This window comes from Bos javanicus, chromosome 17 (genome assembly GCF_032452875.1).
Source record: "Bos javanicus breed banteng chromosome 17, ARS-OSU_banteng_1.0, whole genome shotgun sequence".
NCBI classification, from domain to species: Eukaryota; Metazoa; Chordata; class Mammalia; order Artiodactyla; family Bovidae; genus Bos; species Bos javanicus.
The window spans coordinates 57,871,110-57,896,350 of NC_083884.1; the positions used below are offsets into that span (position 1 = coordinate 57,871,110).

General features: G+C 46.3%; 1 protein-coding gene across 4 annotated transcripts in view; it reads left to right on the top strand.

Annotated features, from left to right (window-relative positions):
- Positions 1 to 25,241, top strand: part of KSR2 (kinase suppressor of ras 2) — a 485,548-nt gene that overhangs the window by 111,392 nt on the left and 348,915 nt on the right. For all 4 annotated transcript variants that reach the window (XM_061384873.1, XM_061384871.1, XM_061384874.1 and 1 more), the window contains 2 exons: positions 14,020 to 14,160; positions 17,908 to 18,058. In XM_061384873.1, the coding sequence (XP_061240857.1) occupies positions 17,950 to 18,058 (109 nt within the window). In that variant the 5' untranslated portion in view covers positions 14,020 to 14,160; positions 17,908 to 17,949. The remainder of the gene's footprint in view (positions 1 to 14,019; positions 14,161 to 17,907; positions 18,059 to 25,241) is intronic.

Here is a 25,241-nt window from a genome sequence, read left to right on the forward strand (position 1 = left end):
TGCCTGAGGGGACCCTGCAATCTTATTTTCCCCCTGCTTCTCCTCATTTTCAGGACGATTGGTCACTGTGCCCTCTCCGGAATTCGAGCCCCTCCAGACTCCCTCCTTTAATCAGATCACCTAATTGGCGCTGCAGTGGCAGTGGCTAATAAAGAACCCTTCGGCAGTGGTTCTGCACCTCTCTGCCTCTGTCAGAACTCTCTGGGGACCTTGTTTAAAAGAAACAAGAAGAAAAGCCCCCCCGTCCTCAGGAGTATTTGATTCTGCACGTGTGGGTTGGGGGGAGCCGGGGCTCAGCCTGTGTGCTCTTAACAAGCTCCCCTAAGGGAGCTAAAGGTCGACATCTTTAAAGTGTGGAATGGAAATAAGGAATGGACCAGGCTCTCAGCCCCTTCTTGTTCTCTCTCTGACCTTAGGCAAATTATCCCATCACTCTGTACCTCCATTTTCTCATCTTAAAAATGAGGATAGGGAATTCCCTGGCAGTCCAGTGGTGAGGGCCCAGTGCTTCTGCTGCAGAGGGGCGTGGGTTTGATCCTCAGTTGGGGAACCAAGATCCTGCAAGCAGCGCAGCCAAAAAAATTTTTTAAATAAAAATGGGGAGTGATGAAGTTCTTGGCTCTTAGGGTGCACATGACAATCAAATAACATGAATGAAGCATTTAGCGTAATGTCTGATACATGGTAGGTAGCTCAGTTAAACTGAGCTATGATTATGAATATATTATTGTATAATGGATTATTGATAATAGCATCGTTCTTAACTAAAGCAGTAGGCATAGGGCTGGCATATAAAAAGTATCAACAAATGTCAGTTTTATTATGATAGATATATATGCTGTATAATATAGATATTGCTATGTTTAAAATTATCTTATGTATTGTATACTTAGAATTAGACAGTAAAGAATCTGCCTGCAATGCAGGAGACCCTGGTTCAATCCCTGGGTCAGGAAGATCCCCTGCAGAAGGGAACGGCAACTTACTCCAGTATTCCTCCCTGGGAAATCCCACTGACAGAGGAGCCTGGTGGGCCACAGTCCATGGGGTTGCAAAGAGTCAGACATGACTGAGTGACAAACACGTTATCACTATCTATGATATATATAAGAATATATCTATGAATATGTATTAGGCAGATAAATTATATATAATGTACAATCCATAATAACATAATACATGTATTTACATATAATAAACTGTGTGTATGTTATGTAGCAAAATATATTGTCATGGCAAAAATATTAAAATTGTAATTTACCATTACGTGAGGCAGTTACCAGCGGGGCCAGCATCTAAGTAAGTGCTCATTAAATGTGTGAAGTCTTTTTTTCCCTAGGGTTTGTATTATTCATTAGCAATAAGACTATAGAGAAAAGGAAAAGCCACCAGGAACATTGAGGACTTTAACTCAAGGCAGCGGGCAGTTGCGGGCAGTTGCGGGCAGAGGGAGCCGGAGCTGGACGGGTGCGTGAGGTTGGTCTCGGCCTGAGGAATCCTGTTCTAATTGGGATCCGGTTTGGCAGAAGAGGAAGGGCGCGTCTCCCAAGCCTCCAACCCTCAGTAGCGGATTTGCCTGCGGATGCAAATGGCCGGTTACTTGAGACGTTTAGCGAGTCAAATAATTCTCTTCTGCTGTCAGCTGGTCCCCCCAGCGCCGGGGATGTTATGACAATGGTCGCCCTGGCAACCGCGGGAAGGCGTCGGGCCGCCAGGGCGATTGCTTTACCCTCGGAGAGACTGGGCGGCAAAGCCAGGGCCTGGTTGGCCTGGTTCTGAACGTGCAGCGCCCGCTGGAAAAGGAGTTGAGATTTCTGGATAGAGGCCTCGGCACTTACCTCCACCCCCGTCCCCACCCCCTCCCCGCCAATGATGCTGGTTCATAGAACGACAAAAAGAAAAACGTCTTGTATTGCCAGGCACTGATCTGAAAGCTGGGAGGAAAGACAGGCAAAAGCCAGTGCTCTTTTGAGCTGATATTCCGATGGGTGTGTGAGATGATGAGGTGGGGTGGGGTGGGGGGGGGTAACCATGGAAACCAATAAACAGGATAATTTGTGGGATAGCCTGAGTGCTCCTGAGGAAAAAAACAGGGTGCTGTGACGGTGACATCGGGGGATGGTTGGGGAGGGATAACACCCAGAGGACAGGAAAATGCCATTTATGTCTAACAGCAGAGGAAAAGAACTCTGGGCGGTGGGAAGACATGAACCGTTCGGATTTTGTGCTTTGAGCTCCCCACAGCTAGCCGGTTACTGTTAAAGAGATGGCAGGAATATGGGTGGCTGCTGACAGGCAGCCCCGAGGGGTACAATGGGCTCTGGAGCCTGCTTGTTCATTCGTGTGATTTTAAGGCCAGTTATAGCTCTCCTCAGCCTCAGTTTCCTCATGTGTAAAATGGGCGCTGCCATGAGGTTCACACGAGATGCTCTGTAAGACCACATAGATCCTCCTTCTGTATTGCACTCTTTCCAGCGTACCCGACTCTGCTTTAGTTTTTGTTGTTATTGTTATTTGTTTTGTTTGTGTTTTTTTAAAACCATCTGAGTGGTGAAGGTTTTGAACTCCAGCAAACCAAACCAAACCCCAGGGGCTTGCTCATGGGTCTCTGGGTTTATCTTGGTTTAGATTCTGAGTGAAAAGTACCCATTTTCACATTAGAGATTTCAGACATGATTATTTATAGCTCTGTCACATGTCTTGACTTTAAACTTTTTTTTGTTGTTTATGCTGCTAAATTTATCATCATGCTAATACCGAGTACTGTAATAAGGCACGGAAGATGCTGAAATCCAGGAAGGTCTGAGGAATTATTCCATCTGTTGTGGACAGTGCCAGGCTGCCCCCTGGTGGGAAGCTGGGGAAACACACATCTCGTTCCTGCTCCCCCAAGACCTGTGATCCTTCTGACCCCAGGCCCACCGAGACCTTATTTTGTACCTGACAGTACAGGGGCCAACGGTGGTGGGCTCAGTTTGGATGTGCTGTTTCCAGAAACCCAATGTTTCTCACTTAAAGATGGGATTTCTTTCGACGTTTTGCAGTTCGGCTCTGCATGGACTTAAATTGAAGGTGACCTAAAAAGAAATCAGGACACCTGGCAGGGTGAGGACATATCAAGGCCTTTTCTAATTGTATTTCACAATCTCGATGTCAGGTGATTTGAACCTTCTGCTTTGGTGGAGTGTTACAGTGGAGAGGGATCCGAACTGGAAATTAGCTCCTGAGTTCAAATTCTGACCCTCCTGCTTCTTTAGTGATGGGCTTCGACATAGTTCCCAAGCTTCTGAGCATCAGTTTCACCATTTGTAGAATTTCGTTAATAACAGCCCAACACATGCTTCAGCATTGTCATGCTGCTCTTATAAGGCCGTATCTTTAGAATCATTTTGGAAAATAGTTTAGTTAGTGGTGTAGGGAGATTGAGATCAATCCATGAAAATTCCCCAAGGGGAGGTCAGTGCCTCTCACACCTTGTGTGGGGGAAGGATCCGCTTTGTTCTTTCCTGGGACTTTGGAGCCAATACTCTTATAAAAATAGGATAAAAATTGAATACTTACTAGAAAAATGAAATGGGCCCCAAACCCCAAACACAATGGAAGCTTCACTTTGAAACTATCACATTCAACAAAACAAAAAACTGCCCTGTCCAAGAGCCATTAACATGTCTTGTTTAGTCCCTCAGTCGTGTTCGACTCTTTGCGACCCCGTGGACTGCAGCACGCCAGGCTTCCCTATCCTTCGCTATCTCCTGGAGTTTGCTCAAAATCATGTCCATTGAGTTGATGATGCCATCCAACCATCTCATCCTCTGTTAAAATGTCTAAATGCTCTCAGTTTCTGTCCTTAACTGAAGGGGGCTGGCCTTCAGGGCCTTCCCATATTTGAATGGCCCTTCCTTAGGGCAGGGAGGGTGTAACTGATCTTGGATCCCACCCCTCTCCCAAGCTCCTTGTATTTAGAGAGTACCTGAAAAATCTTAAATGAATGAATGAGAAGGTTTACTTCTCTTAGGATAAACGTGGAACTCCCACTTGAACTGCCCTGGGATCTTGGAACACTGTTTTGTGAGAGGCTGTTCTCGTGATTTTTTCTTCCTTGGTGCCTGTGCTGAACCCCGGCTGCCCTTCTGCTCCTGCTCTCCTGTTCTCTGCCCCGTGACTGTGGTGATTGTGTGTGCCCGGCTGTCTCGTCTGCCCCACTGGGAGCCCCTTCAGGCCTGGACCTGTGCGGCCTGCTCTTTGGATTCCCGTGGATTCCTCCCTGGAGCTGCTGCTAAAGGCCTGCTGTGCAGCTGCGCCCACAGCCCTTAAAGGGCACTGCTGGCAGGGGTGCTGCACCCTGGCTTCTAGAAATGGTTTTCGGCCCTGGTTTTGTTGCCCAAGAAAGAACCTGGATGCTTAAGCTTGTCTGAGAAGCAACCAGCTTTCATTACGTAATTCAGACAGGAGATGGATGTTTCTCAAGCCTGCCTAACACTCAGAATCCTCAGGGTGCTTGCATTTCTGTGGATTCCTGGGCCTTCTCTAGATTCCTTGTATCAGAATGTCTGGATCAGGGCATGGATCTGGAAGTTTGATTTTTAACACCTCCAGGTGATTTTTTATTGTTAGGAAATTAGGGAAAGAGGAAACTAACTTGTAAAATTACCTAGTGCCTTAGGAGGGCCACTTAAGCTCTATGGCTCTCAGTTTCCCCATCAGTAAAATGGGGATATGTGTGTGTGTTTATACACAAATAGAAATTTTATGTTTATTTATATATTATGTATATATTTAAAATTTTATTTAATTTGAAATGGCTAACATTGTGAATGACCCACATCTTTAGTTTTGGCAACTATCTGATTTTCATGACATTTGTAGCTATTATTTAGATAACTTAGGCTTACAGACGGAGAAGGCAATGGCACCCCACTCCAGTACTCTTGCCTGGAAAATCCCACGGGCAGAGGAGCCTGGTAGGCTGCAGTCCATGCGGTCGCTAAGAGTCAAACACGACTGAGTGACTTCACTTTCACTTCCCACTTTCATGCATTGGAGAAGGAAATGGCAACCCACTCCAGTGTTCTTGCCTGGAGAATCCCAGGGACGGGGAGCCTGGCGGGCTGCCGTCTATGGGGTCGCACAGAGTTGGACACGACTGAAGTGACTTAGCAGCAGTAGCAGCAGCAGGCTTACAGAAAAATTACAAGATACACATGCACAGAAATGAGCAAATAAGTCTCATCTTTAATTACCCAGAGATGCAGGTGCTAACATTTTGGGGCATTATCTCCTTGTCTTCTGTTTGTGTCTGTACATGCATTTTATATTCAGAAAATGGGATTATACTGTTCCTGTTGTGTTATTGCTGTTGGCAAGTAGATCATAGCACTCTTTGTGTGTCATCAAGAAATAAGAGTTTGTTAGACTTGGGTTCAAATCTTGATTCATTCACTTAGTAGCTGAGTAACCTTGGGCCAGTAATTTAACCTTTCTGGGCCTTGATTTTCTCAGTTGTGAAGCTGGGCAGTGATCAAACCTGTGCTGCGATGCTGTCATGAGGATTAAATCAGTAATTCATAAAAAAGCACTTATCATGGCATCTGGCTCAGAGGGAGCCCCTTTTAGCTGACAGCCTCAATTGTCCTGTACCACCCAGCCCAGGCCCTGGTGGAAAGAGCTGCTGAGCCCCAGGGCCCCTGTGTGGGAGGTGCTGTATCTTCTCTGCCCAGTCTGACCTCACACTGGGGACAGTTCACTGGGTTCTTCCCTGCTTAGACCAGCTGTGCTCTTCCCTGAAAGGTGATCTGTGTTCCTCTTTAACTCCGGGGCAAGCCCTGGACTTGTCTTCCAACCAGACTCTCCCCCACCATCTGCTTCCTACACTGTCTCTCTCCCTGCTTCTACTGAATCATAGTGGCGATGTTCCTTGCTTCTGGCTTCTGGGCAGGTATAGGTCCAGTCTCTGGATGACCCTGGAAACACATCTCCAGAATCCAAAGTAGTCAGGACACAGTGTGTGTGTGTGGTGGGGGGCTCAGCCTGTCTTCTGTACAGACATTATCTCCTGTGATGCCTCAGTAGGCATGTGAACAAAGGTGATATATGCCCATTCACAGATGAGAAAGTAGAGGCCAAGGAAACTGATATGACTTATCCAAGCCTCAGAACAGGAATTCAGAAATATACTTCTCCCAAAACAGCCAGTGGGTTTCCCAAGATGAGTGAGACCATTTCCCTGCCCTTGCGGGGTCAATGCCCAACTTTTGAACTTCCTGTTTGATGGGAAAGACCCATGAACAACTAACTCATAGTTTAGTATCCTGGCAAAGAGGGTGCTTTGGGATCATACCCTGGTTCCCTGACTTAAGTAACTTTGTGGATCCGTGCAAGTGATTTAACATTTTCACATTTTTGATGCTCAGTTTTCTCATTCAAAGAATGGGCTCAGAACATCCGTCTCATAGTTAGCATTCTTGTGTGGATTAAAAATGAACATATTCAAAGCACTTATCTCACAGCACTGGACACACTGCTCGTATTCAGTGAATAGTGGTTACATTCAAGGCCATTAGTCCCGAAAACGCTTTATGGGAGCTGACAAAGACACCCTCAGCAGACATCTCAGAACTGCTTGCATCATGGGCTTTTGACCCTGGTATCAAAAAAATCTCTCATGCAAAAGATCAAAAAGAAAGAGGCAGATCAGTATGAACTAGCAGGGAGAGATCCTGGAGGCTTACTACCAAGTGAAAAAATGATATAATTGATGTGGGGAAAAAAAAACACACAACAGACAATCCTAACATCAAACCACACTGCAGAGTTTCTACATATATGTACACATGGAAAGTAGGGCTTCCCAGGTGGCTCAACAGTAAAGAATCTGCCTGCATGCAGAAGACACGGGTTCAATCCCTGGGTTGGGAAGATCCCCCGAAGAAGGGCGTGGCAACCCACTGCAGTATTCTTGCTGGGAGAATCCCATGGACAGAGGAGCCTAGTGGGCTACAGTCCGTGGGGTTGCAAAGAGTCGGACATGCCTGAAGCAACTGAGCACTAGCACACATGTGAATGCACATGGAAAGGATCTGGAATGATGGACACCGAACGAATCTCAATAGTTTCCCCCATTTTCTCCATGGAGAAGGAGGCCAGCATGAGAAGGGGTGGTCACAGGGAGCTTTGTCTTTGTCTGAAATGTTCTAGCTCCTCCTTTACGAGGAAAATATATAGATGTGTTTCTTAAATAATTAAAAGAAGATTATCCTTTCTGCAACACTGGGTCTTTGGAATCAGATTGGGTTTGAATCCCTGCCCTCTACTTAAGTTGTGTGACAGGGAGCAGATAACTTAATCTCTCTGGGCCTTGTTTCTTCATCTTTAAAGTGTAGCTCCTAACAGCACCTGCCTCCGGGGCATGCGGGGAAGCACTGACAGGATGCATGTAAGAGTACATGGAAGTACCCAATAATGCTACTTTTATTTTTATCAATGATGCCATTTTTATCAAATAGCAGTGATGCTTATGGGCTTATAGGCCTCCCTTGTAGCTCAATCGGTAAAGAATCTGTCTGCAGTGCAAGGGACCCGGATTTGATCCCTGGTTTGGGAAGATCCCCTGGAGAAAGAAATGGCAGCCCACTCCAGTAACCCTGCCTGGAAAATCTCATGGACAGAGGAGCCTAGTGGGCTGCAGTCCATGGGGTCGCAGAGTTGGGCACAACTGAGCGACTAACACTTCAGTTCAGTTCAGTTCAGTCACTCAGTCGCGTCTGACTCTGCGACCCCATGAACCGCAGCACGCCAGGCCTTCCTGTCCATCACCAACTCCCGGAGTCCACCCAAACCCATGTCCATCGAGTCGGTGATGCCATCCAACCATCTCATCCTCTGTCGTCCCCTTCTGCTCCTGATGCTTATTTCACTTATTCTTCCAAATCTGCAAAGCGTTCCTTAATCCTTTAATGAAGGAATGAAGATTCCTGTGTCTTCATTACTCACCAATTATGATGTGAGGAAAACAGTAATAAAGTTTATAATACTGTATGTACAAATAAAATGCCAGGAAGGCATTGATAAAGACTTGCTGGAGAAGGTGACATCAGAGATGGGCTTTGGGGACAAAGTCAGATTTTCCTGAGTTGATGCGGTGGTGTATCAGTTAGCTATGGGTCTCACTAATGCTATCCAAACATTTTTTTCTATTGATAAGCAGGCAGTACATACACATTGTATTTTCTAATATTGCTACAGAGGAGCAAACAGGAAAAAAAAATAGGTCACTTGTAATCTTACTGCTGCTAATATTTTGTTATATATTTTCCCAAGGTTAGAAGAATTTTTTTAATGTTTTTATTTCTTTTTGGCTGTGCTGTTGCTTTGCGTGGGCTTTTCTGTAGTTGATGCCAGCGGGGGCTACTCTCTAGCTGCGGTGCTTGGGCTTCTCATTGCAGTGGCGTGGCTTCATGCAGAGCACAGGCTCTAGAGCGTGCAAGCTTCAGCATTTGCAGCACACGGACTCAGTGGTTCCAGCTCCCAGGCTCTAGCGCACTGGCTCAATAGCTGTGGCACACAGGCTTAGTGGCTGCGCGGCATGTGGAATCGTCCCAGATCAGGGATCGAACTTGTGTCCCCTGCATTGGCAGGTGGATTCTTTACCTCTGAGCCACCAGGGAAGCCCTCCCAAGGCTTTTTTTGGTATGCATTTATACTCAAAAGCCTCTTGATGGAAGTGAAAGTGGAGAGTGAAAAAGTTGGCTTAAAGATTAAAGATCAACATTCAGAAAACGAAGATCATGGCATCCAGTCCAACCACTTCATGGGAAATAGATGGGGAAACAATGGAAACAGTGCCAGACTTTATTTTTCTGGGCTCCAAAATTACTACAGATGGTGACTGCAGCCATGAACTTAAAAGATGCTTACTCCTTGGAAGGAAAGTTGTGACCAACCTAGATAGCATATTCAAAAGCAGAGACATTACTTTGCCAACAAAGGTTCGTCTAGTCAAGGCTATGGTTTTTCCTATGGTCATGTATGGATGTGAGAGTTGGACTGTGAAGAAGGCTGAGTGCTGAAGAATTGATGGTTTTGAACTGTGGTGTTGGAGAAGACTCTTGAGAGTCCCTTGGACTGCAAGGAGATCCAACCAGTGCATTCTGAAGGAGATCAGCCCTGGGATTTCTTTGGAAGGAATGATGCTAAAGCTGAAACTCCAGTACTTTGGCCACCTCATGTGAAGAATTGACTCATTGGAAAAGACTCTGATGCTGGGAGGGATTGGGGGCAGGAGGAGAAGGGGCCGACAGAGGATGAGATGGCTGGATGGCATCACTGACCTGATGGACGTGAGTCTCAGTGAACTCCGGGAGTTGGTGATGGACAGGGAGGCCTGGCTGCTGCGATTCATGGGGTCACAAGGAGTTGGACACGACTGAGTGACTGATCTGATCTGATCTGATACCCATATAGTTTTATAAATCTTTTAATATATTATTTATACATTGCAGATGTTACACATACATATTTAATACATTATCTTAATGGTATGGCATTGTATGAATACGTTGTAATTTATTTACATAGACTTCTATCATTGAAGAGTTGGAAGGTTTCCAATCTTTCATGTCTATTATCCACTTGGAGCAAGACCTCATGAATACCCTTAATTATTTCTTCAGGATGAAACCCTAGTGCAGCATTGTCCATTAGAACTATAATGAGAGTGACAGATGTGAGCCAGACATATAATTTAAAATCTTCTAGTAGCCACATTAATAAACAGATGAAACTCATTTTAATAATACATTTTATCTAACCCCGTGTATCCAAAATATCATTGAAACATGTGATCCATGTAGAAATATTAATGAAATATTTTATGTTATTTTTTTCCTATCAAGTCTTCGATAGTGTGTATTTTACACTTATAGCATACCTCAATTCAGACACTAAAATTTCAAGGTTAAAATAAAATGCAGCTCTATCATAACAATAAAATTATGTTTAACAGAAAAATACTGTACTTGACTTCCATTTTCAAATTTAAATTAAATTTAAAGTTTCATTCCTCAGTCACACTAGCCATACCCCAGAGGTTCAGTTAGCTACATGTGGCCAGTGAAAGAACCGTTTTGGCCATTTTGAGACTGAGATTAAGTCAACCTCACTAACATCCACTTCTCCAAGTGTGAAACCAAAGCACAGTTGGGGATGGGGCCTGAATTTGGGATTTGAGAATCCACTGGCACATGTCAAGACCTTAAACAGCAACATCAGCATGCCACAAACAACAGCAAGGCAGGCCACACGATCTTGCAGTCCCACTCCCGGGCATGTATCCGGACGAACCTCTAACTAAAAAAGATACACACGCCCCTGTGTTCATAGCTGCACTCTGTACAAGGGCCAGAACGTGGCAGCAACCTAAGCGTCCACTGACAGATGAACGGGTAAGGAAGATGTGGTACACGCATACAATGGGATATTGCTGGCTACAAAAAAGAATGAATAATGTCATTTGCAACAGCGTGGATGGACCTAGAGATGATCATACCAAGCGAAGTAAGTGAGAAAGGGGAAGACAAATACCGTATGATACCACTTATATATGGAATCTAAAGTATGACAGAAGTGAACTTATCTACAAAACAGAAGCAGACATGGAGAACAGACTTGCGGTTTTGCCAAAGAGGGGAGGGTGGGGCAGGGAGGGGCAAACTGGGAGTGTGGGACTAGCACACGCAACTGTTATATATAGAAACAGAAAACCAACAGTGCCGTATAGTAGGACACAGGGACATGCCAAAATACTCAGTACCCTGTAATACACTGTAATGGAAAAGAATGGAAAAAAGAACATATACATATGTGTGCGTGTGTATATATGTAGCCTGGGTGCATGCATGCTCAGTTGCTAAGTCATGACTCTCTGCGACCCCGTGGACTGTAGCCCGCCAGGCTCCTCTGTCCATGGTATTCTCCAGGCAAGAATACTGGAGTGGGTTGCCATCCCCTCCTCCAGGGGATCCTCCCAGACCCAGGGATCGAACCCGTGTCTTCTGCATTGGCAGGCAGATTCTTTAGCTCTGAATCATCAGGGAAGCTCCATGAATACACGTCTTAAGGGAATTACTTTGCTGTACAGGAGAAATGAACACAACGTGGAAAATCAAGTATACTTCAATTTCAAAAACAGCAGCAACAACAAAGCAGGCAGCAGAACTAGGGTGAGAAGGCAGCCCCGCAGGGGTCAGGGTTCCCTAGGGCAGCGCCCACGCAGGGCAGTAGCCTGGTGGAGTTGGGGAATTAACTAAATTCAGCAGATGGAGCCAAGAAATGTATTGGGGACTGTTTCTCCTCACTCTCTGAGAAGAGTGATACAAATGTGGGGAGGGGAAACGCTAGAGGAAGCCCTGTGGTGTTGACTGGGATTAGAGGCGTCAGTCAGCTACACATAGAGATAGCAAAATCAATACAAGTGCAGATTTATGATATTTATGTGTCTGCATATTCATACGTGCATTGCACATACCTGTGGTGCCTAGGCTGTCTACGGAGGGGACTGGAAATGTCAATGATCTCACCAAGTACCCACACCTTGGTTTCTGAATACCACGAGGAACCAAGCAAGACTCTGGAGAAATGACTGATTCCAGGGTTGGGGCAGGAAAAGAAGATGATGAACCTGGAAAACTTTGTTGTGCCAGAAAGTAAGGAAGTATTCCAGGAAACATGGGGATGTGTCAGAGTGTTTTTTTTTTTTTATTCTGTGTGGTTTTCTGTACCCGTGTAAAGATAACTGTTAAACCAGTCATAGAATAAAACAAAAGACAGACAGGAATGTTCTATAGATGTCTCGGCTGAGAGCCTGGCTCTGAGTTCTCAGTAGGTCAGACCCTATTCATTCAGAAATAAGTTAGAGAAGAAAAACATTCTTTTGGACGTTTTCTATTTTAACACTCGAAACTGAGATTCCAAATGACAGGTATTCTAGGTACATTGGCTTATTAATGTGATTATGGTGCCTGTTATTGCAATGGAATGTGGGCTTGTCAAGAATGGCAACTTTCTCTTTGTTAGTAAGGTGAATAAAATTAATGTTAGCTTAAAAAACACTTTTCTGATTTCTTCCAATGCGCTTCAGTGTCAGGCGGCAGGAATGCCCTGGCAGCTCCTGGTGTCTCTGGCACCCTCCTGACAGTTCTAGAGGAGAGTGAGGGCTGTCTTCTGAGTGCTTGTGAAGGGAGCCTGGGGAGGCTTTTCCGTGGCCCAGCACAGCTCGCTTATTATCCCTGATCCCAGTGCTCTGGCCAGGCCTGGGTCACCAGCCCGCCCTGCAGCCCAGGTGTGGTGGGTGGGTGAGGCCAGCCTCCTCTCAACCATGTGAACTGGGAGCCAAAGAAGGAAGGTTCCCCCCAAAAGAGACTCAAACGGTCTTTACCAAAAGAGGGGCAGCGCTCACCAGCTGAACAGAAACACACGCCCACTCCTGTTATTCCTTGCTCCAAATTATGTGATCCTAGAATTCCAGGGGGCTTCTCTGGTGGCTCAGTGGTAAAGAATCCACCTGCCAATGTAGGAGATGTGGGTTCGATCTCTGGGTCCAGAAGATCCCCTGGAGAAGGAAATGGCAACCTACTCTAGTATTCTTGCCTGGAGAATTCCATGGACAGCAGAGTCTGGCGGGCTACAGTCCATAGGATCACAAAGAGTCGGACACGACTTGGTGACTAAACAACAACAGAATTCCAGGACTGTCTTCTTGATAAATATTGGTTGACAGGTGCTTTGAAATGTCAAAGGCATTTATATACCTAAAGATTTTTTTTTCATTGAATTATCTTTATTAAATAGATTTTATATCACAAAGATGATAATATACTTTGGGTAACTATTGAAACAAAGCAAAAATATATAGAGAAATGCAAAGCCATTTTTTGTCACCCCATCTATAGGACCTCCCCATCTCAACTTAGCAGGCTGGGGGGTGTGTCTTGCACACTTTATTCTCTGCTCATACATGCCTATTGCCTTTCTTTTGTTAATGTTGTTAGATTTTACAAAATAGGCAGTAAAAAAACTTGCCTTTTTCAAGCCATGGCATCCCTCTAGAAGCATGAGTTCAGGTCCATCTCATTTTATTTTTAAAATTTATTTTTTTGGTTGCACCGAGGGGCATGCAGGATTTTAGTTCCCCAACCAGGGATGGAACCCGGGTCCCTCTACAGTGGAATCATGGAGTCTTAACCACTGAACCACCAGGGAAGTACCGGGGTCCATCTCATTTTAAAAGTATTTGTTAATTTGTGAATATCTGCATGTGTCTTAAGATTGAAATAATACACAGCGAGTTAAACAAAGGTTCCTCTCACGTCTGCTACCCACCCTCCCTCTTCCCTTCCCTGGAAGATTAGAGATCCTTCCAGAGAGTGTCTGCATTTACAGAGATCTACAAATGTAAAATTTCCCACATGAATGAGAGAGTATTTTTTTTTTATTTATCAGCGCATCTTGTCTCAGTACAATAGCACGCTTCCTTGCTTTATTCTACAGCTGCATGGAGCTCCTTGTGGGCCTGTATCCTCATTTATGAAGAGTATCCTACATATGGCCCCTTGGCGTGTTTGCAATCTTTCACCATTGCAAACAGATGTGTAGGAAATATCCTTTTCCAGTCATTTGCCATAGGATGGGGGGGGTCTGAGAGAGAAGTTCCTAGAAGTGCAACTATGAAGGTCAAAGGAGACCTTTGTGCAGTGGAGACATGGATGGATACAGCCCAAGTCCCACATCCCCACTACGCTGGAACTTTACATGCCTCGCTCCCTGGCAAAATATTGGAACCTGCCTGTGTGCCCATCTTTGCCAACACAGTTGGGTCATGAGTGGAAACTGGGTCTCACTGCAGTTGAATGGGTCTTTAAAATAGAGTTGGATGGAGTTGGGTGGGAGGGAACGCTGGGGAGGTACTTGCCTGTCCTCCTGTGGCAATACTGAGACGTGTCCTCTGTTCTCTGTGTCTCTCTGCAGAGCAAGCTGGTGAAGTACTTCAGCCGGCAGCTGTCCTGCAAAAAGAAGGTCGCCCTGCAGGAACGCAACGCTGAGCTGGACGGCTTCCCCCAGCTCCGGCACTGGTTCCGGATCGTCGATGTACGGAAAGAAGTCCTTGAGGTGACCAGAGGCGACCCCTGCCCCATGCCCCTTACCGGCTGGTAGCCAGCCCCCTCAGGCAGTGGGGTTTTGGCTGTGTCTGGCACATAGTAGGACTTGAATATGTGTGGGATGAAAATACAGAGCATCTCTGATGCTCTGAATGAATGAAGTCAGTAAGAGGGTGTTCCTAGGGACTTCCTTGGTGGTTCAGTGGTTAGGGATCCAGGCTTCCACAGCAGAGGGCACAGGTTCAATCCCTGGTCAGGAAACTAAGCGCCCACATGCCACACAGTGTAGCCAAAAAAAGAAAGGGTGTGGTTCTAGAGTCAGGTAGACCCTCTTTCAACTCTGCCACTTAAGGACTCGCTTGGTGACTTGGGTCAAATCATTTTACCTCTTAGATTGGTGCTGTCCAGCAGAATGTTCCACTATGATGGAAATATTTCAAATCTATGCTGCCTGATGCAGTGGCCACCAGCCAGATTTAAGCTACTGAGCACTGGAACTGTGCTCAGTGCACGTGACAGGAACTGAATTTTTAATTGTATTTAATGTTCATTAATGAGGCCAGTGGCCACTGTACCAGGCAGCACGGTCTTAAGACATTAGTTTTCTCTTCTGTTAAATGGGGTAATGATTGTCTCCTCTTCTTAAGTAGCTGGTGTGATAAAATGAGAATCTGTGTAAACTGTTCAGACCATAGTCTGAGACCTAATTGTACCCAGGAAATGTCAACTTACTATTATTATTATTATTATTGTCATTGCTGTTGTTGAAAACTTAGGAAGTAATGGGTTTTCCAGTGACAAAACCAAAACACCGGTTGTCTTATGTCCACCCTCCAGGGTGGGCCACATCCTTAAGGTTTCAAGGGTGGTGAGATTTCCTTACCCTCCGGGATCTTGGGTCCCCACTGTTATCACTGACTGCGTGGAACCTTTCTACATTCATTGAATCTTCAGGGCCAGGCATAGTGTTGAGGGCTTTACATGCAGGATCTCAGCTCTGGAGAGTGTTCAGACCCTCACGATGACCTTTGAGGTTGGTCTGACTGTTACCCCATTGTCCAGAGCAAGGAACTGAGGCTGGGAGATGGAGGGACTTGCCCTGCTAGTGAGTGGGAGGGGCTAGCAGGAAAAGCCAGCTCAGACAGACTCCAGAGGGTGAGGTGGGAAGCACGGTGCTTTCTCCTTGTTTTCCTGATGTGGGGGCCTTTCTGAGCTGGGGAGAGGGGGTGCTGGGTGTGCCCCTTGCCTGCAGGGCCAAGTGCCCTTTCTCAAAGCACTCCCTGCTTTCTTCTCGGAGAGGCCTGAAAGATCCTCTTCTGCCTTTTGTCTTTTTTAGACCTCGTCCTCAATGTAATCTTGCCTGACCCACCGCATCTAACAGTCCTGAACTGGGGACGCAGGACCCTCCCACGTTTCCCCGTCCCCTCCATCCCCCCCGACCCCATCTTGCGCCTGCGCACCAGATGGCGTATGCGTCCGTGTTTCTCGGTGTCGTTCCCAGGATGGTGGTTTCTTGTGAATATCCTTCAAATGAAAGGTCTCATAAAAGTTTAAGCAGTACATTTTATTTGCTTGACCCTGTATACACTTTTCAGAGGCTTTTGGGACCATTTATCAAGTGAGGCGAGTAAGACGGAGACTAATCTTCAGGGGTTGAAAACTAGAGGCCCTCTGTCTTATCTTGTATCTGATGCACAGACATTTTTGTCTGAAAAATTATTTTTGAGCCCATATGTAAAAGTTGAAAGAGTTTGCATTAAAAACCCAGGTCTTCGACTTCTCTTGAAAAATCGGAATTGCTGACACACAGAACTGAATTTGTCTGGTGTCAGTCTGCCCCTTAGGAAACCGCAGGCGAGTTTGCAGCTTTGCTCATTTACGTTTACCTGGGCTGCAGGTGCTTGAGCTCAGGCTCTCACCTTAGTTTTTTGGAATAAACGAAGTCCAAGGCCATCCACCAGGCGTTGTGGACAGAGCTGGGTTTCCAGCTCTCTCTCTGCAACTCCCGCATATGTCCACAAGAGGGCCACCTTCTGCGGAGGAACAGGCACTTTAGAGAAATCTCCCAGAAGAGACGGTCTGGGTTCAAACTTACTCACCGTGTGACCCTGGGTAGTGGTCTAACTTTTCTGAATTCTAGTCTCCTATGTACAGACTGGTGATGATGGTAGAAGTACCTGCTTTATGTGGTCTTTGTGACCTTGAAAGAAAATCCACGAAAAGCACTTAAAGTGCTGTTACATCTATTTCATTTATTATTATTATATCCAACAGAAATGCTTCTCCTCTTTTGGCTCAAGCATGTTAAAGCCTTCTGCATTTTTTTTCTGTCATTTTTCCTTTTGTGATGTGTGGATGTGAGCTATAAACTTTAGTGTAAATTGAGTATTTTGGAGGATACATAATAAGATTAAAACACGCAAGTGACTCTTGCAGCAAAGTGGAGAATTCTTTTATGTTGTGAATCATCCCTTCTAAATGTATCTCGTTTTATATCAGTAATTCCAGATCCTGGTCCATCACTTTTCTTAAAGTGGCGCTACCCCTGTAACAGTCCCTATTTAAGAAAGCTCCTATGTGACTCATTACTGTTCTCTCCACCCCTGACCTAGTGAGTTGGAAAGGCACTGACTGGGTTTCACCTTTTGCCTGGCAGCTTTTTTTTTTTAAATAGAATTTTTTGTGCCGATGCGGTTTTCATCTTTCTGTTGTAATACATAGATATGGCCACAAGAGGGCAGAACTACTCCACGGTAGTGCCTCAGAATCGCCATCCTTTGATATCTAAAACTCTTTTTTTCAAAATAAAAATAATACGTAAAAACACTGGTTATCATTAAGTGCTATAATGTGAAGTCTAGTTTTTTTGAATACATAAACATAGAAATTGACAAATTTCGAGGTGTGTCCGCTCTGTAGTGTATAGAGACACACGGTTTGGGGGAGGGGAGTGGTTGCTGACAGTGGTGAAGGGACATCTGACCCACACATTTATATTCGGGAATCTTCCTTTTCTTTTCCCAGCCCATGTCTTCAGAGGTGTCCTTTTCCCCCACTCCATGCAATGCTCCACTTTGTCTTAGGTTGCAAAATCATGCCTCTAGTCGGGCTCAGACACAAATCCTGTTTCACTGACAGCAACTGAACCACCCACAGGGTTCCAGCCCCCATTTCCCCTTAGGGCTCCTGACCCCCCAATCTGAACCCTAGAATGTGTGTGGCTTGGAAAAAAAGAAGCAGGGAATGGAGACCAGCCATCAGGAGACTGGGGCTGTCCGGTTTGCTCTGCTCTGAGGTTACCCTGGGTTTGTAGCAAGTCAGTGCAGTCCAAGCTGGGCAGGAGGCATGGAGAACCCTCCAAGATGAGTAGACTGGAGCCTTGCCCATAAGGAGTTTAGGGGCTACATGGGGAGACAGACAGGTAATTAACGGCCACCATTTACAGAGCTCTCTAACGGTGTGGATACATAGCATATGAGCATATGTGCTACCTTACAAAGCTCATGAGCTTAAGATTCCCATTTTACGGGTGAGCAAAGTGAGGCTCAGAGAGGTTAAGTTATTTGCCCAGGGTCATCTAGCTACCGAGTGGCAAGGCTGAGATTTAGATCCAGGCCTGTCTGACTCCAAGACAGCAATCCCAAGCAGACGTCCACCCAGAGCCTGGCGTTCCTCTAGGTACCACTAGAGGGCGGCATGGAGGCCTCCTCTCAGGGCGCTTCGGGTCTGTTACCCTTCTGTCTCTTCCCTCCTCTAGGAGATCACCCCGGGCCAGCTGAGTCTGGAGGACCTCTTGGAGATGACAGATGAGCAGGTGTGTGAGACCGTGGAGAAATACGGGGCCAACCGGGAGGAGTGTGCCCGCCTCAATGCCTCCCTCTCCTGCCTCCGGAACGTCCATATGTCAGGTGAGCAGACCCATGGGGATGGACGCTGGTCCCCAATGTGCGCCGGCGTTCCCTCGGGTTCCTGTTCCCGCACCTGCAGGCCGGGTTGAGGCGGAGTCGGTTCTGGATGCTGTGTGCCGCTCATGAGCAGAGGAAAGGGGCCTGGGGTTTGGAGCCAGAAGTGGTCAGGGCAGCTGCTCTTGCCCACTCTTCTGAGGTCGTACGGCATTTGGTTCTGGATAATTAAGGTCCAGATACGGAAATTGGACGTGTGTGAAAGTCGAGGGGTCTTTTTACTTTAGACATTGTGACGTGCCTTTGTATTTAGGCTCAGCACCTAACTTATTTTCTTACATAAATAATATAAATTCATTGAAAATAAGTTGAAAAAAATAGATAAAATAACAGCCCCAAGTCCCCACCCTCTACTGTTACCGTTTTGGTATGGTTTTTGGTGTGATTCTTCCTGACAAATGGGTATGGATGCAGTGTCTTTAAATGGTCAATGATAAAACCATAAAACTAGGGCTAGCCATACATATGACTTTGAAACCTACTCTTTTCACCCAGCAAAATAAGCTCTCACTTGTTTTATCAGTTTGAGGTCCAAATATATTGTCATCTTCCTTTGCTATTTCTCATTAATTGCTCAAATCTCTGTTTGCCCTGATTAACAAGACACCAAAAATCGTCCTGACTGAGACTTCCGGCTTTCCTCTAGTCTCATGATTTTCCCACAATTTCCGGGGCCTTTTCAGTCCTAAGAGATCAGCTCTGCAAACATCAACCAAAGAAAAGCATTATTGGTCCACCTGCGCTGTTGTTTCAGTTCCTGCCACAAGAGGTCACTGCTGGGCACTAGTCTGGCACAGTCAGGTGGATGTTCATAGGTGCCCTCGATGGATTCAACATGCAACATTTAACGAGTATTTATGGAATGACTATACGTGCCAGCATGGCTCGGTATATGGAAGTGGACAGAATAGAACATATTTGAAACAGGTCATTGGGCCAGCTCCCCCACAGATGCCTTTTTGTGTTCTTTCTTGCTAGTGGATTCTAACGATGGCTACAGTCATCATCAGGTAGCCCTGAGTTGGGGGCTGTCTTGCCTTGAAGGATATTTGGTGGCATTCCTGGCCTCTGTCCACTAGACACCAGTAACACCCCCTGTCACGACAAACAGAAACCTCTCTAGATGTTTCTAAATGTTCCAGGGAGGGTGCACAATTATCCCTGGTTGACTAACTATAAAGGTCATGTTATTCTTCACTCTAGCACAATGCTATTGACTCACCTAATATTTGCATAGTTAAGAAAGGCACTCAGCGCAGACAAAACCTGCTTCAAGGTGACTTCTCTCCCCCTGCTGTGAGAAGCAGCTGGCAGTTTTCTCACCCTTAAAAAATTGCACCTAATTGCAGCATTATATCACAAACATCTTCCTCTGTCAATAATGCATTTGCTGCTCATTTTTAATGCCTGAATTCTGCCACCGTTCATTTCACCCACCTCCTAGTTCTAGAAATGTATGTTGTGTCTGTTTTTTTCTCCTAGATAAACATTGCTGCAGTGAACAGTTTTGAGTGTTAACTTTAGATACATCCTTGGTGATCCCTGTAGTGTGAATTCATACGAGTGGGGTTCCAGCAAAGTATGTACATATTTTAAAACTTCTGGTGAACCTTGCCACATGACCTCCCCAAAATTTGTGCCAATTTTTGCTTCTCTCCCACCCCTGCCCCCCTACAATGTATGAAAGTGAGCATTTGAGGTTAGGTTCTTAATGGTTTTCAGAGTTAATATTTTCTCTTCAGAACTGTGCTGCTGAGTTTGAAAAGGTCCTTATAAGTGAGCTGGACCCCAGTTTCTCCTGAGAAAGGGGTTTATGTCACTTTGCCATGGGCTGGACCATCACCCTCTGTTACACCCTGGGCTGGCTGAGACTTGAGAAGGCCTCTAATCTGGTGTTTTCCAAAATTTTTTGATCAAGATGCATAGGAACAAATATGACTTATGTTGCAACCCTTTACACACACGCAAATACACAAAGACACACGTACACATTCACATACACAAGTAAACGGAGTTTCATGAAATAGTACTCATTCGTGCATGGTACTGTGCATGGTATTTTACACACTCTTTTCTGGTGTATTCCATATCATTTACTGAATGCTGGTGATGACCCACCACTTTGATCTCACACCCCACTTTGGACTTTAAGCCACAGTTCGAAAAAATATTGATCTTATTGATCCTCCTGCCTCCACCAACCCTTCCCAGGCAGCTAAGGTTCCTTCAACGATGCCCTACCTCTGATGCCACCCTTTGAGCCACTGGGTCCTCTAAGGGCTGTGCTCATGCCCAGATTCTTCCAGCACCAAGGTCAGCCTGGGGAGAACCTCAGTGCAGTAAAGCGCTGTCCACTCAGCTCTGAGTCTCTCTCTCTCTTGCTGCACCTTGTGGCACGTGGGATCTTAGTTACGCCACCAAGGATGGAACCCATGCCTGCTGCATTGGAAGGCAGAGTCTTAACCCCCGGAGCGCTGAGGAAGTCCCTGAGTCTCCTTAATATCAGTATTATACTTTACTTCTGCCCTTCATCGATGTTATGGTGCCACCTTTCACATTTTAATTTAAACTTTTTTAAAGAGTGTTTTTTTCCTAAATGAATGCCTCTCTTCCTTAGTAGACTTAAAGCTGCGAGAGAACAGGGGTCGTACCTGTTTTTGTTCACAATTTTATTCCTAGCTATATAGCTAACCCGTAGGAGGGACTCAGTAAATATCTCAATATACCTTCCACCCTCATGTAGCACAGGAAAACTCCCCAGTGCCTGCACGTACAGGCTCTCTTATGGATGCCAGTCTCCTCAGATTCCTGCTCTCTTCTGGAGGCCCACTGTTCACATTTCCCCCCACAAGTCCTGCTGCTGCTGCTGCTGCTAAGTCTCTTCAGTTGTGTCCGACTCTGTGCGACACCATAGACGGCAGCCCACCAGGCTCCCCCGTCCCTGGGATTCTCCAGGCAAGAACACTAAATACCCAATTAATCTATTAGTTACTTAGGGTTTCCTAGATCAGACATGGATTTCCCATCTCAAAACCCACCCCTCTGGCTAGAATTCCATTCCCCTTTGTCCTCCTGATGAATCCCTGCTTATCCTCACAGCCAGGTCCTGCCTCTAAGCTTCCGCACCTTATTGAATGAATGGATGACTGAATAATTCTACCACCGACTGACCATGTCTAATAGTGACTTCCAGTGTCCTTGACTCGCGCCCTCATCTGACCGTTACCTCTCTGAAGCAGATGCGGTTGGCTGCGTGCCCTTCACCCCTCTGTTGCTGGCAGCTGGCCCAGGTTACCTGCCTGTGGTGAAGGAAGTTTGGGAAGACCACCTGATGTGCTTGCTACTCATCTCCACCAGGGGGAAGCAGTGAGCCACCCTTCAACAATCCTTGCTTTACGTTCTCTTCTCTCAGAAATTACCATTGGTTCCTTGAGGCTTCAAACTCTCTGGGGAGCTGGATGGTTCCTGCCATTTCCCCCGCCCTTCACCTTAACCAAAAATGTATCCAAAACTAAAGGAAAACACACACACACACACACACACACACACAAACACACGTGAGTCTTTCCCACCAGATTCTTGTTTCTTGAGGGTCGTCATCTTTGGTATCCCGATGTCTCAGCCAGAAAGCTGGAGCCTCCAACAGTCAATGAAGTCAGATATTTAAAATTCTGGTGTGTAGTGGGGACTCAATGTGTGTTTGTTGAATGACTGAAGGAATAAAAGTTGTGTTGAGAAACCCATCTGGAAACCAAGCTTGTGGAGACAAGGGAGCTTTCTGTCTGGCCAGGAATGAGTGTAATCTCTGCCTCTGTCTCAGAGTATAGGGGCAGCTTGATTTTAGGGTTGTTAACTCTAATCTCAGTTTTCTTCTTGGGTTCTGGGGCTCTTCTTATTTCCGGGTTCCCAAGGAACCCCAAAGATAGGAAAGCTTAACCCTTTCATCTCTTCTCACGGTTTGTTAGATCAGCTTTTGTCTGACACCAAAGAATACTCAATCCTCCTTTCAACAAGCTCCAAGAACCCCGAAGCCAGGATGTCTTAACCTTTCCTTATCATATCAGCTGTGACCTGAAACCAGAAAGCGTTCATTCGCTCATTTAACAGAATTTATCAATGCTTCAAGTATGCCAGGCACTCTCTGAAAACACGTGCTTAGATATATGTCTTCGTGGAGTTTACATTCTAGTGGGGGGAGACAGGCAATAAATTATATCATAATAAGCATTTATATATTGGAGAAGGCATTGGCAACCCACTCTAGTACTCTTGCCTGGAAAATCCCATGGTGGGAGGAACCTGGTAGGCTGCAGTCCATGGGGTCGCTAAGAGTCGGACACGACTAAGTGACTTCACTTTTACTTTTCACTTTGATGCATTGGAGAAGGAAATGGCAACCCACTCCAGTGTTCTTGCCTGGAGAATCCCAGGGATGGGGGAGCCTGGTGGGCTGCCGTCTATGGGGTTGCACAGAGTCGGACACGACTGAAGCGACTTAGCAGCAGCAGCAGCAAGCATGTATATTATAAAGTGTGTTAGACCAAGAGCTGTGGAGAAAATGAAAAGTTGAGCTGGTGAAGGCGGAGCAGTAGTGTCCTCTGGGAACAGGGGACAGCTGTCATATTAAAAAGAGTGATCAGGCAGGCCTCCCTTCCCTTCAGTGTTTTCCTTTCCAGTGTCTCCTCAGTCCTCAGTCGTCTGCTTGGAGTATGAATCTGGCATCCGACAGACCTGTCAGCTGGGTGACTTTGAGTTCGGTACCTCCTGATTCTGAGCTTAGTTTCGTAAGTAGAGTGAAGATGACGATCATTTCCACCCCACTGATTGTTTGGGTGGATTACAGGAAATGATCAGGCAGGGCACAGTTCCTGGTCTGGGTTAAGTACATTGTTGCTTTTACTGTTATTATTGTAGTAATTATCACCATCCTACACCCACCATCACCACCATTCCTGCTTCAGTTCCCATGATCACCATCATCGCCAGCATCATGACCACCATTACTGTCATTAGGGCCTCTAGCCTTTCTCTGCCTCCAGCTCACTTTCCTCCACCTCTTTCCATTCTCTCTCTCTCTTTTTTTCCTCCAAAGGGACCCTGGGCTTCTGTTTTCTAACTCCACTCTCTAATTCTTTGTTTCTCTTTGATTTCTCTTCCCTCTGAGCCACTGTCTTCCTCAACCTTGATGATTCTTTAGAACCTATTTCCCACTTTTCACTGGCTTGATTGTTCTCTTGTGGTGGCCCACCTTTCCCTGGCTAAAAAAAATTTCCAAGCTATACCCTGCTGCTGTGGTCACTACAGACCTGAGGTCCTAGGGTGAAACTGATTTTGCTGCTAGAAGAGTATGTTCTTGCCATTCTTCCCACCCCCCGCCCCCCAACTCCCTCCAGCCCAAGGCTTGAAACCTTGGATACAAAGACCACGGGCTTCCTTTCTGAACTTTCCTTTCCTGAGTCACAACTGCCTTACCAGAGGAAAGCCTGGTCGGGGCATGGCTCCGATATCAGAGTGCTGTTGCTGTGGCTTTCTTTCTCTTTTCTGAGGCTTCCTCTTTCTCTCTATGCTGTTTCTTGGCTTTTTGATTATTTTCAGCCTAATAATACATGGTCACTTGTGTCTTCACTTTCCTAAGGGAAAAACCAGGTTCAAGATAAAGGAAGACCTTGCTTTTCTCCCTTTTCCTCACCCCTCCCTCATGTACATGTGTCAAGCACTCACTACACATCTGATACTGTGCTGGGTTCCAGGGCTTGAGGACTCTCTTGGAACTTCAGCGTGGAGCTGAGACCAAGAGGAGGAGGAGGAGGAGAAGAAGGAGGAGGTCTCCTGATGACTCTGGGATGGTAGGATCATGTGGAAGTGCATTGTTTCCACAAGGGAGCATGGAGCATCCCAGGCGTGGAGAGACCAGTGTAGGGCCAGCTCACTGGGAATGCTGGGGAGAGAGGTTGGAGCTGGGGTCAGACAGAGGGCAGGCCAGCCCTCACGGTGGACCAGGGCATGGAGCTTGCATGGCAGGGTTTTGAGTTGAAGATGCCTGGATCACTTGTCTAGTTTTCAAACAAACACTGGCTGCAGATTGGGTGGGTGGCTCGGAGTGAGATGCTAGGGAGTGTCAGAGGAGCCCAGGGGTGCCACTGGCAGACAGGTGTCCTGGGGGCTTGCTTTCTTGAGCACCCACCCCAGCTCCTCCTCCCCTAAAGGTTAGGGGTTGGTGGAGGGTCAGAGAACTGGCAGCCAGGAGACAAACAGGAGGCAAAGTGGCCCCAAAGTAGGACAGCCTCAGATGCTCTCTGGTTTCTCTGCAGTTTGGGGATTGAATGAAGCCCACCAGGACCCCGCCTTCCACTAGAGCCTTCCCTCCACTGGAACAAAGAATAGGCACTGTCTTGATTGCCCGATTGTTTCAGTTGCTTCTAACTTTGGGAGGGCTGGGCTGGGTGGCGCAGGACGAGCCGCCCCTCCCGCAGCCCCCCAGGTTTGCTGAGTTCCAGTCCCTGTTCATTCTCCAGAGTCTTGTTTCGAGGGTTATCAGGAATCCCGGAAACAGCATGGCCCTGTGTTAGGGCTCTTGATGCAGGTGACCAAAACCTGACATGATCACCCTCATGCAGACACAGCTCATTCATTCACCCCCAAAATTACAATTGAACGTCACACCAGGGGACTAGAGACACAGCAGTGGGCATGGCGAGCCAGCTGCCACGGGCTTTGTTGTGTTCTAGACCTGAGCCATCCATTATGGCAGCCACAAGACTCATGTGGCAAATTAAAGTTATATTCATTAAATGAAATAAAATTAAAATGTCACTTCTTCCATGGCACTAGTCACTCCTCAGGTGATCCATCGCCACCTGTGTCTAGCGGCTCCCCTACGGGAACAGCCCCGGCTTCTAGGTCATTTCCATCATCACAGAAAGTTCTGTTGGAACGCTCTGCTCTAGAATATATAGAGAGAAACAATAAGCAAAAGAAGTAACAAACGGTGATCAGTTTTATGCAGAGAATTACAGGAGAGTGCTCTGACGGTGACTCGGTGGCTGGTTCTGATGGGGTGGCCACAGAGGGAGTGTCAGTCAGGGCTCTACCAGAGAAGCAGAGCCCCAGGTCAGCACCCCATCTGGGG